Source organism: Polyodon spathula, chromosome 18 (genome assembly GCF_017654505.1).
Source record: "Polyodon spathula isolate WHYD16114869_AA chromosome 18, ASM1765450v1, whole genome shotgun sequence".
NCBI classification, from domain to species: domain Eukaryota; kingdom Metazoa; phylum Chordata; class Actinopteri; order Acipenseriformes; family Polyodontidae; genus Polyodon; species Polyodon spathula.
In genome coordinates, this window is record NC_054551.1 from 28,089,986 (window position 1) to 28,102,791 (window position 12,806).

Below are 12,806 nucleotides of genomic sequence, written 5' to 3' on the forward strand. Positions count from 1 at the left end.
ACAATAGTTGTAGAATATGGAAGTTCTTAATTCTAAAGCTTTGCTGCATACTAAATCATGGGAAGCCATGCTAATTGTCTTAGCTGTACAAAGTTCAGTACATGCAAAGCCTTTAGCAGCCACATACCATGCTATCTGCTGCTACCTGAAGATGGATTTGAATGTATAAGAATCCAGCTCATTCCAACTTTTAAATGTAAAACATAATTGTTTAACCTGACTTTGCATTGAACCCCACTGACTTCAAGAAAAGCCAGTTACCTGTGATAGCTTTAGTAGAGGTCTTCTTGCTGCTGCGATTTCCCTTCCTAGCCCATATGTAGACAGTATACTCCACTCCAGGTCTCAGGCCTGTCAGCTTGTGGGAGTTCTTGTCTGCCCCCACAGGGATCTCCTGGCTCTGCCCATCAGCTGAGGTGTAGCTGATCCTGTACCCGTCAACGGGAGCCCGCACCCTGGTCCAGGTCAGGGTGGCAGTGTCCTCTGTCACACTCTTTGTCACCAGGTTACTGGGGGCGTCGATCTCTGTGGAGAGGTGAAGTTCAATTGATCACACTGATCATGTGGAATGCAGTAGGAAAAACATGCTAGTCTCTCAGGTAGGTTTTGCTTGTCCTAGAGATGACTGCTTCTGTGGCTTGGAGGCTGCTCATCTGCTCCCAGAGTTGTGTGTTCCATATTACATTATATCCTCCAGCTGTTTCTCCCTTTATTCAAGGTTTATGGGATTTACAGTTTCCAGGCTTCAATTAATTTTCTTAATTCTAAAGCTTTGCAGAATATCAAATCAAGGGAAACCAAGAGTATTATCATAGTTACACAAAGTTCAACATGCAAAGCATTTAACAGACACAGACCATGTTATCCGCTGTCATCTAAAGATGGCTTTGAATGAGGTTTCAGCCATGTTTTCATTTTCGTACAGTCAAATAAAAAATCTATTTCTCTTTCAACACCAGGAACATTAACCCTGCTTCTGGGCTTTCATATAATACTGTACGTGCACCATTTCTTTCTATGGGTTAACTCTTAGAGGTCTTGGTGATTGGTTCCCCTCATTAGCTAACAAATTGCATATTCTAATCAGCTTTCTAAAAACTAGAATCATTTTGACAGTATGTCTTTTGACACTCATGATTTCTTGGCCATTAGGAACTTACAGACAACTTAGAAAAAAAAAGTTGTATATAAGGTCTTTATGACCATGCAAGCATAGAGTTTGTGGATTCAGGACACTTTTTAAAACTTATGATGGGTTTTTGTGATGGCCAAGCTAAAATATATAACTCATGCCAGCCCTGCCATTTGAGCTTATTCTTTAGCTCATCTGGTAGTCCTATTTTTGACAGCAGAAGTCTCTCAGTACAAATCCTGAGATCCCCTGTGAAAGATTATAGTTGTGGATCCCTTTACAACATTGGCATCCTGCTTCATGCATATATTTCCTCCAGTTGTCTTTCCCTCTATTCAAGGCTTCTGGCATTTTCAGTATCCAGGATTTAGTTAGTTCTTAATTCTAAAGCTTTGCTGCAAACTAAATCATGGGAAGCCAAGCTAGCTGCACAAAGTTCAATACATGCAAAGCCTTTAACAGCCACATACCATGCTATCTGCTGCCACCTGAAGATGGTTTTGAGCGTCTAAGAATTCAGCTCATTCCAACTTTTTAAATGTGAAACATGTTTGTTTAACCTGACTTTGCCTTGACCCCTACTAATTTAAATATAAGCCACTTACCTGTGACATCTTCAGTGGAGGTCTTCTTGCTGCTGCGATTTCCCTTCATAGCCCAGATGTAGACAGCATACTCCACTCCAGGTCTCAGGCCTGTCAGCTTGTGAGAGTTCCTGTCTGCCCCCACAGAGATCTCCTGGCTCTGCCCATCAGCTGAGGTGTAGCTGATTCTGTACCCGTCGATGGGAGCCTGCACCCTGGTCCAGGTGAGGATGGCAGTGTCCTCTGTCACATTCTTGGTCACCAGGTTACTGGGGGCATCAATCTCTGTGAAGTAGTCAGTTTAACAACTGCATTTCAGAACAACTCATCATTAGGATGAGACGTAAAACCAAGGTCCTATTGTAAGTGACTATGCAGCAGCAGTTTTGATGCATAGTTAACCCCCTAGTCTCTCTAAGTCTCTTTGGATAAAAGTGTCTGCTAAATGGTAATTAATAAAAATAATAAAAATAGTCAACTTTAGAATCCTCTTACCATCAATCTTCAGAACAGTCAACAAATGTGACTTCTACAGATATTAGAGAAGTGAAACTATTCTACCTTTAAAATAAACAAGCATGTATATTAGAAAAGACTTGATCACTGGATTGTGTCTGCTCTTTGTACAATAGTTGTAGAATATGTAACCTGTGCAATATATGCCAAGCTCTGTACAATGCATTCAACCAATGCCATGAACTTCTCTCTAAAGGATTACTCGCCTCGTGTGGTTTTTGAACTTTTCACATTGAAAAGTCAGCTACTTGGTGGTTTTTGATTTCCGCTGATGCAGTATGAGTTTAGGCCAGCCAACCCATTTTTCAATACTGATGGCACATTGGCACATCATGTGTGCGATAGCTTGCCTACTACTCCTCAAACGGCTTTGGGGGTTTAATAGATGGACCTCATTCTCAGTGCTGCAAATCCAGAGACTTTCAGACCCATAAGAAAAATGGAAAACTGGATTCAATCGCTATGCGTTAGAGATTATCATATATGGCTAGCGTTTATTTACCCTAATGCAATTTGGCACATGTTTAATTTCAACAGGTCAGATAAGGCAGAGCTACTGTAAATTTACCAACATCCTTATGTAAACGTATAGTTGGTTCATAAGTACCATGCCCAACTAGCTTCAATTAGCATTACCAAATTTGTATCCAGATAGGCCAATTATACCTGTGACAGTTTTAGTGGAGGTCTTCTTGCTGCTGCGATTTCCCTTTATAGCCCAGATGTAGACAGTATACTCCACTCCGGGTCTCAGGCCTGTCAGCTTGTGAGAGTTCTTGTCTACCCCCACAGAGATCTCCTGACTCTGCCCATCAGCTGAGGTGTAGTTGATTCTGTACCCATCAATGGGAGCCTGCACCCTGGCCCAGGTGAGGATGGCAGTGTCCTCTGTCACATTCTTGGTCACCAGGTTACTGGGGGCATCAATCTCTGTGAAGTAGTCAGTTTAACAACTGCATTTCAGAACAACTCATCATTAGGATGAGACGTAAAACCGAGGTCCTGTTGTAAGTGACTGTACAGCAGCAGTTTTGATGCATAGTTTACCCCCTAGTCTTTGTAAGTCACTTTGGATAAAAGCGTCTGCTAAATGACTGATTAATAATAATAATAATAATAAAGAGTCAACTTTGGAATCAGCTTGCCATTATGACCTTTAGATCAAACTTCAGAACATTCAACAAATGTGACTTCTACAAATATTAGAGAAGTGAAACCCTAAGCGATATTACCTTTAAAATAAACAAGCATGTATATTAGAGAACACCTGATCACTGGATTGTGTCTGCAGTTTGCACAATAGTTGTAGAATATGTAATTTCTTAATTCTAAAGCTTTGCTGAATGCTAAAACATTGGAAACCAAACTAATTGTCTCAGCTGCACAAAGTTCAATACATACTAAGCCTTTAACAGCCACAGACCATGCTATCTGCTCCCATCTGAAGATGGTTTTGAATGTCTAAGAATCCAGCTCATTCAACCTTTCAAATGTAAAACATAATTGTTTAACCTGACTTTGCCTTGAACCCCACTGATTTTAAGACAAGCCAGTTACCTGTGACAGCTTTAGTAGGGGTCTTCTTGCTGCTGCGATTTCCCTTCATAGCCCAGATGTAGACAGTATACTCCACTCCGGGTCTCAGGCCTGTCAGCTTGTGAGAGTTCTTGTCTGCCCCCACAGAGATCTCCTGGCTCTGCCCATCAGCTGAGGTGTAGCTGATTCTGTACCCGTCGATGGGAGCCTGCACCCTGGTCCAGGAGAGGATGGCAGTGTCCTCTGTCACATTCTTGGTCACCAGGTTACTGGGGGCATCAATCTCTGTGAAGTAGTCAGTTTAACAACTGCATTTCAGAACAACTCATTATTCAAATGTGACGTAAAACCAAGGTCCTATTGTAAGTGACTATGCAGCAGCAGTTTTGATGCATAGTTTACCCCCTAGTCTCTCTAAGTCACTTTGGATAAAAGTGTCTGCTAAATGGTAATTAATAAAAATAATAAAAATAGTCAACTTTGGAATCCTCTTACCATCAATCTTCAGAACAGCCAACAAATGTGACTTCTACAGATATTAGAGAAGTGAAACTATTCTACCTTTAAAATAAACAAGCATGTATATTAGAAAAGACTTGATCACTGGATTGTTTCTGCTCTTTGTACAATAGTTGTAGAATATGTAACCTGTGCAATATATGCCAAGCTCTGTACAATGCATTCAACCAATGCCATGAACTTCTCTCTAAAGGATTACTCGCCTCGTGTGGTTTTTGAACTTTTCACATTGAAAAGTCAGCTACTTGGTGGTTTTTGATTTCTGCTGATGCAGTATGAGTTTAGGCCAGCCAACCCATTTTTCAATACTGATGGCACATTGGCACATCATGTGTGCGATAGCTTGCCTACTACTCCTCAAACGGCTTTGGGGGTTTAATAGATGGACCTCATTCTCAGTGCTGCAAATCCAGAGACTTTCAGACCCATAAGAAAAATGGAAAACTGGATTCAATCGCTATGCGTTAGAGATTATCATATATGGCTAGCGTTTATTTACCCTAATGCAATTTGGCACATGTTTAATTTCAACAGGTCAGATAAGGCAGAGCTACTGTAAATTTACCAACATCCTTATGTAAACGTACAGTTGGTTCATAAGAACCATGCCCAACTAGCTTCAATTAGCATTACCAAATTTGTATCCAGATAGGCCAATTATACCTGTGACAGTTTTAGTAGGGGTCTTCTTGCTGCTGCGATTTCCCTTCATAGCCCAGATGTAGACAGTATACTCCACTCCGGGTCTCAGGCCTGTCAGCTTGTGGGAGTTCTTGTCTACCCCCACAGAGATCTCCTGACTCTGCCCATCAGCTGAGGTGTAGTTGATTCTGTACCCATCAATGGGAGCCTGCACCCTGGCCCAGGTGAGGATGGCAGTGTCCTCTGTCACATTCTTGGTCACCAGGTTACTGGGGGCATCAATCTCTGTGAAGTAGTCAGTTTAACAACTGCATTTCAGAACAACTCATCATTAGGATGAGACGTAAAACCGAGGTCCTGTTGTAAGTGACTATACAGCAGCAGTTTTGATGCATAGTTTACCCCCTAGTCTTTGTAAGTCACTTTGGATAAAAGCGTCTGCTAAATGACTGATTAATAATAATAATAATAAAAAGAATCAACTTTGGAATCAGCTTGCCATTATGACCTTTAGATCAAACTTCAGAACATTCAACAAATGTGACTTCTACAAATATTAGAGAAGTGAAACCCTAAGCGATATTACCTTTAAAATAAACAAGCATGTATATTAGAGAACACCTGATCACTGGATTGTGTCTGCAGTTTGCACAATAGTTGTAGAATATGTAATTTCTTAATTCTAAAGCTTTGCTGAATGCTAAAACATTGGAAACCAAACTAATTGTCTCAGCTGCACAAAGTTCAATACATACTAAGCCTTTAACAGCCACAGACCATGCTATCTGCTCCCATCTGAAGATGGTTTTGAATGTCTAAGAATCCAGCTCATTCAACCTTTCAAATGTAAAACATAATTGTTTAACCTGACTTTGCCTTGAACCCCACTGATTTTAAGAAAAGCCAGTTACCTGTGACAGCTTTAGTAGCGGTCTTCTTGCTGCTGCGATTTCCCTTCATAGCCCAGATGTAGACAGTATACTCCACTCCGGGTCTCAGGCCTGTCAGCTTGTGGGAGTTCTTGTCTACCCCCACAGAGATCTCCTGGCTCTGCCCATCAGCTGAGGTGTAGTTGATTCTGTACCCGTCGATGGGAGCCTGCACCCTGGTCCAGGAGAGGATGGCAGTGTCCTCTGTCACATTCTTGGTCACCAGGTTACTGGGGGCATCAATCTCTGTGAAGTAGTCAGTTTAACAACTGCATTTCAGAACAACTCATTATTCAAATGTGACGTAAAACCAAGGTCCTATTGTAAGTGACTATGCAGCAGCAGTTTTGATGCATAGTTAACCCCCTAGTCTCTCTAAGTCTCTTTGGATAAAAGTGTCTGCTAAATGGTAATTAATAAAAATAATAAAAATAGTCAACTTTGGAATCCTCTTACCATCAGTCTTCAGAACAGTCAACAAATGTGACTTCTACAGATATTAGAGAAGTGAAACTATTCTACCTTTAAAATAAACAAGCATGTATATTAGAAAAGACTTGATCACTGGATTGTTTCTGCTCTTTGTACAATAGTTGTAGAATATGTAACCTGTGTAATATATGCCAAGCTCTGTACAATGCATTCAACCAATGCCATGAACTTCTCTCTAAAGGATTACTCGCCTCGTGTGGTTTTTGAACTTTTCACATTGAAAAGTCAGCTACTTGGTGGTTTTTGATTTCCGCTGATGCAGTATGAGTTTAGGCCAGCCAACCCATTTTTCAATACTGATGGCACATTGGCACATCATGTGTGCGATAGCTTGCCTACTACTCCTCAAACGGCTTTGGGGGTTTAATAGATGGAACTCATTCTCAGTGCTGCAAATCCAGAGACTTTCAGACCCATAAGAAAAATGGAAAACTGGATTCAATCGCTATGCGTTAGAGATTATCATATATGGTTAGCGTTTATTTACCCTAATGCAATTTGGCACATGTTTAATTTCAACAGGTCAGATAAGGCAGAGCTACTGTAAATTTACCAACATCCTTATGTAAACGTACAGTTGGTTCATAAGTACCATGCCCAACTAGCTTCATTTAGCATTACCAAGTATGTATCCCTGTAGGCCAATTATACCTGTGACAGCTTTAGTGGAAGTCTTCTTGCTGCTGCGATTTCCCTTCATAGCCCATATGTAGACAGCATACTCCACTCCGGGTTTCAGGCCTGTCAGCTTGTGAGAGTTCTTGTCTGCCCCCACAGAGATCTCCTGGCTCTGCCCATCAGCTGAGGTGTAGTTGATTCTGTACCCATCGATGGGAGCCTGCACCCTGGTCCAGGTGAGGGTGGCAGTGTCCTCTGTCACATTCTTGGTCACCAGGTTACTGGGGCTGTCAATATCTATGTAGCAGTTATTTACAGAAAAAGCATTTCATTTGTAGCTTCAGTATCGCAGCTCATACAAAAACAGGGATAGTAACTCTTGTGACATTTTACTAAAAGTTTAATTGATATTTTAGGTTCAATTAAATAAATAAAATGCCCCTTGTTATCCACCCAACCCGGTCAGGGCTGATTATTATACACTGACTGTTTACATGTATGCATGTTAATTAAAAACGGTGTCAAATTTAATGCGAGGCACTAAAATAAATGATTACTTACTGCCCTTCCACTCCTCCATAAATTGCATGCTTTTGGATGACCAACTTGCCAAAACATATTTTTAAAGTGTATTTTTAAAGTTTAAATTTTTTTTTCTTATTATAGATCTCAGTAGCATATCTGAGTTTTCATAAATTGCACTGTTGAAAGAGAATTGCTGTGGCAATGATATTTTCTACAATTCTAAAATTAGAGGTTTTATGAGGAAATAAGTCACTGAGGGTTATATATATATATATATATATATATATATATATATATATATATATATATATATATATCATCAGAGTCATAGTATCCTTGTGGACGAAGAGATACACTTATATATATATATATATATATATATATATATATATATATATATATATATATATAACATGTACAGCAATATTCAAGAGCAGTCAGCACCAAAACATCAAATTGCTTGGTGACTTGTGTCTGATTCAGGTTTTTTTCAAGAGGTCGAGCAATTTCCAACTTTTTCTAGCAAGAGAAACAGTGGCACATTTCACTGTTTGTTTACATGCCATTTTGTAGCGATGAGAAGCACTCGTGGAAATCAATGTGCCTCAAGACACTCTGGTGATAACAAGTCGCTTTTGAAAAGACTGAATAAACCCTTTTAATTTAAGTTTGATGATGATGATGATGATGATGATGAGTTAACATGTTACAAAACAGTACTGTATCTGTTGTGAATTAATCGTTATCTGTGCCAAGGTGTTCTTTTAAGCGAAGTTCCTATTCCTATAGGTGAAGTATTTACAATGGAAAGAATCAGTTTGACCACAAGGGTGTTCTCTTAGGAGGTGTGAACACTACTATCTATCTATCTATCTATCTATATTGTAAGGCACCAGGGAGGGGGTTAAAATCCTTCCCTGCTAAAAACCTTGTGAGAATGCACATTTGGGTGTTATGGGGTTTAATTGTGTAATTGTTTTAATGATTTAGTTAATCCTCTGCACCTGGTCGTAATTATAAATTAGAGACAGGTGCAGGGTATTTAAGAGAGGCAGCCAGACTGATCGGGGCTGCTGAGGAAAGAGCCCGACTGTGTGTACGTGAGAGCAGTCGCATCAAAGGAAGGTATTGTGTGGAACACGAGTTTAAGTTTTTGTGTGACAGGTAAACGGCTTAGCTGTCCTGTGGTTTAGTGAGGAACCAGTCTATGTTTAGTCAGAGCTCCAAGAGTGAGCTAGGTGTTTTGTTTGTTTTAATTTAATTGATTTTTTACGGTGCTGACGCGCACTTTTAATAAACACAAATCAAATTAAAACAAACAAAACAAACACCTAGCTCCCTCTTGGAGCTCTGACTAAACATAGACTGGTTCCTCACTAAACCACAGGACGGCTAAGCCGTTTACCTGTCACACAAAAACTTAAACTCGTGTTCCACACAATACCTTCCTTTGATGCGACTGCTCTCACGTACACACAGTCGGGCTCTTTCCTCAGCAGCCCCGATCAGTCTGGCTGCCTCTCTTAAATACCCTGCACCTGTCTCTAATTTATAATTACGACCAGGTGCAGAGGATTAACTAAATCATTAAAACAATTACACAATTAAACCCCATAACACCCAAATGTGCATTCTCACAAGGTTTTTAGCAGGGAAGGATTTTAACCCCCTCCCTGGTACCTTACAATATATATATATATATATATATATATATATATATATATATATATATATATATATATATATATATATATATATATATATATATATATATGCACACAGTACTAACAAAAATTGTTCAGTCATTGGGAAGGACTAATAGATATAAACTCCTAGATTAGCAGTACAACCTGTGGTTTGAAGTCTCCAGAAAATAACAACTTTGTAATGACAAACTATATTTGTATTGCTGGTGCACATTCACAGCTTGACAGGGCTGAACACTGTCGGGATATCATATTCAAGGGTAGAAAATGTTTTCCATAAAGGTTTGCTATTTTTTCTCTCATCTGCTTTTGATTATACTTAATTCAGCGACTGTATGGAATTTGAATCAACTGTATCAGCAACCAGCAAGACATGTAAAATAATCACATAATCCTTTGGCGGTGCTCAGTGGCGCAGTAAGTCATTTTATTTGGCATGTAGAAATAACAGTATATCCTGTTAAAGCATATGTTATATCAGCCTACTGTTCTGGCAACTGAGCAATTTACAAATCTTCATTAGTATGACTTCTGGATACATCAGTCAACTGCTTGAATAATGTGTTTTTTTTTTTCTAGTTGATGTTGCATTGTGTAACGGGCAGTGTTGTGTGACACACTGCCATTACTGATTCTGCTCAGTCCTCTGTCGGTGAGCTGAGATTAAAAATCGCTATAACCACGAATGCGAATGAACCCGGATCTTTTGCACTGTGGTTCAGATGTTCATTTGCAGTGTACTGGGTCGCTGGTGTGCGCCCAGCCTCCGCCCCTGTTACAAATGCAGCCTCAAAGGAGGATAAGGTTTCATGTAACACCATAGATGGCTTTTTATTATAGTACCTAATTTCTTGCCTTTAAAGTCTAAGCTAAATAAATTGCAATTTAGTGGAAGCGTAGTGAAGTGTGGCAAAGTATGATGGAGAAAGGTATGACCATGGTACAGCAAATTGGTTTAAATAGCATTTTTTTTTATTCATTACAGATGGTCATCCTTTGTTATGTAAAATAAAATATATATGTGTTTACTTATGTGTTTTAGATCTTGAATAGGAAGCAGCAAGCCCACTGGATTGGCTTGGTTTTTATTCCCATTGGTTTAATTGGCTAATGTCAGTAAAATGCACAAACATATATACATATATATATATATATATATATATATATATATATATATATATATATATATATATATATATATATATATATATATATATATAACCTGGATTTTTTGCTATTTTACAATGTGTTCACAAGTTAAACAATTGGTAAGTTCAAAATTTATTGCACCCCTTGGATGATTTTGAATTTTAAAAGAAAGCAGAAATCACTTAAGATAACATTTGAAATTATCGTGTTTTTAATATATAAAATACAAGGTGTTTTAAAACTTAAAACAGCAATGTGCAAGTTGTTTAATTTTCAAACATTATGAAAGTGGATCTCACCTGTTACACCATTAACTGAAGATGGCTTTCCCTCTATATCTCTCTTAACTGACTGCACTTTGATCAGGTACAAAGTGCCAGGTTGAAGATCTGCAAACAGTAAACTCAGCATTCATTTCAAGTCATAAGTGGTTTGCCTCAAATGGTCTTAGTCCTTTCTTTATTTTAAGATAATTACACTAAAGATTAGCTAAGGTGCAATAGCTCCTAGAGACAGAGAAAACTAGAGCTTTTCTTAAAGTAGCCAAAGATGGTCCTTTCATTTCAATGATGGTGTAACTTTGTGGGTATTGTTAATGCTGTACTTGCTCCATTACAGCTTTTCAGACTAAGAGCCTACCAAAAGCACTTTTGTTTCAAAATATAGAGAATGCACATATATTGAATACATAGTAAAGCCATTGTTTGCTAAAGCCGTATTTATATAGTGGAATAAAAATCATAGTAACAGTAAAATATTGGCAAAAAATAACTTAGTTTCAAGTAAGAGCAGTTATATCATGTTAAAATTAAAAGTCACCTCTGATGATGTAGCTGGTTTTAGCTCCTTTTGCCATTTGAACCCTGACCTCATTTTCCTGACCTTTTGGGTTGACAATAGTTAGTTTGAAAAAATCTACTTCAGTGGGAGGGTTCTTCCACTCGACATGGATGGAGTCCTCCATCTGAGAGACCACATTGATACTGTCAATAGAAGATACCACTGCAACGGAAAATAAGATAGCAAAGTAAGGTATATTTTAAAACATGAATAAAGACATTTATACTATTCCTGATTACCGGTACAATTATGACCAGCCTGGAAGGATGATTGTTAATGACTTCTAATATACCACATCCTCACATAGCACTGCATAATATAAAAAAAGTCTTTGTCTAAAAATAGATCAATTTTTCTTTTCTTCAAGAAATTAATTATTTAGATCTCAATTTAGAGCAAACAACTTCCAGTAAGTATTGTTTAATTTTTTTTTTTTTAAAGCCAAGATTTCTGAACACCACCTGTTTGAAAAAAAAATTCTGCAAAGCATAACATAAATGAACAGAGAGACAATGAGCTTAGTTTTCAAAAATATTCAAACATGCAAGCAATGGAAACTCAATGGGTTTGCATTTGTGCAATTCTGGGGACAATATGTTTCATACAGAGGCTAATAAATCTCTATGAAGCTCTGCACATCTTTAAAGATTATGGCTCTTTGACACATGTGCATAGAGCACCAACAATTGTTATTAGGATTATTTGTTGAAAAACGTAAATGATGAGGTGTTTGCTAACCTTGCAGCATCTTCAAGTGCCAACAAACGTTTTAACAGCAGGGCTATTAAGAACTGTGTGACATTATTTAGGCCAAATTTGCAAAAAAAAAAACAAACATTTAAGCAAAAGTATTAAAGCAAAATTACAAATGAAGAATTCTAATTACCCCATGAGACTGGTTCAAATATCACATTCAAATGCAGATAGCACTTAATGCAAGATAAGATAAGGTAAGGTATTTGTCATGATATAAAATGGTTACCTGTGCTGGCTTCCAAATTGCTTGGCTCACTGGAGATATCCTTTATGAATGTGTATAAATTGATGATGTAATTGACACCCGAAGTTAGGCCGGTGATCAGGTGGGAGTTCTTGGTCTTGGGCACTTTGATCTGCTTTATATTCCCCTCTGCCCCCTCTGGGTAATAGGTGAGGAGATAATACTCTGCACCAGGTACATAGTCCCAGCTCACCAACAAGGATTCTTCAGAGGCTTTCACTAAACGGAACTCTTTGGGGCCGAGCACTGCAAAATAGGCACAATATTGACTTTAATAAGCAGGTTTGTCTATTTAAATATAATGGGTATTATTCTCAAAACTGTTTAAGAAATATTAAGATTTTTCTTTCTTTTTTTTAAGGATAGTTTGTAAATATTATCTTAGGTTCAACAGTGAGTTGGAGATTAAGCTAATAAATCAGTTGAAATCATAGTGATTTGTAAAACAGCTGGAAGGGGTTTTCAAGAACTGAAAATTTGATTGAATTAATCAAAATTAGCATTACAAAAAAAAAAGCTTTTGTTAAATGTTATGAATGGGGCTCAACAACACATCTATAGTTAGTGCAACAAAGAATAAGCCATTCTGTTTAATTTAAAAAAAAAATCTGTATTGTT

General features: G+C 38.1%; 1 protein-coding gene across 3 annotated transcripts in view; it reads right to left on the reverse strand.

The window, feature by feature from the left end:
- The window catches only part of LOC121331061 (tenascin-N-like), a 42,101-nt gene that overhangs the window by 18,027 nt on the left and 11,268 nt on the right, over nucleotides 1-12,806 (reverse strand). For all 3 annotated transcript variants that reach the window (XM_041278208.1, XM_041278209.1, XM_041278207.1), the window contains exons 4-13: nucleotides 12,171-12,434; nucleotides 11,168-11,350; nucleotides 10,648-10,737; nucleotides 7,002-7,265; nucleotides 5,841-6,104; nucleotides 4,951-5,214; nucleotides 3,790-4,053; nucleotides 2,899-3,162; nucleotides 1,738-2,001; nucleotides 262-525 (exon numbers count right to left, since the gene is read on the reverse strand). In XM_041278208.1, coding sequence (XP_041134142.1) covers nucleotides 262-525; nucleotides 1,738-2,001; nucleotides 2,899-3,162; nucleotides 3,790-4,053; nucleotides 4,951-5,214; nucleotides 5,841-6,104; nucleotides 7,002-7,265; nucleotides 10,648-10,737; nucleotides 11,168-11,350; nucleotides 12,171-12,434 — 2,385 coding nt within the window. The remainder of the gene's footprint in view (nucleotides 1-261; nucleotides 526-1,737; nucleotides 2,002-2,898; nucleotides 3,163-3,789; nucleotides 4,054-4,950; nucleotides 5,215-5,840; nucleotides 6,105-7,001; nucleotides 7,266-10,647; nucleotides 10,738-11,167; nucleotides 11,351-12,170; nucleotides 12,435-12,806) is intronic.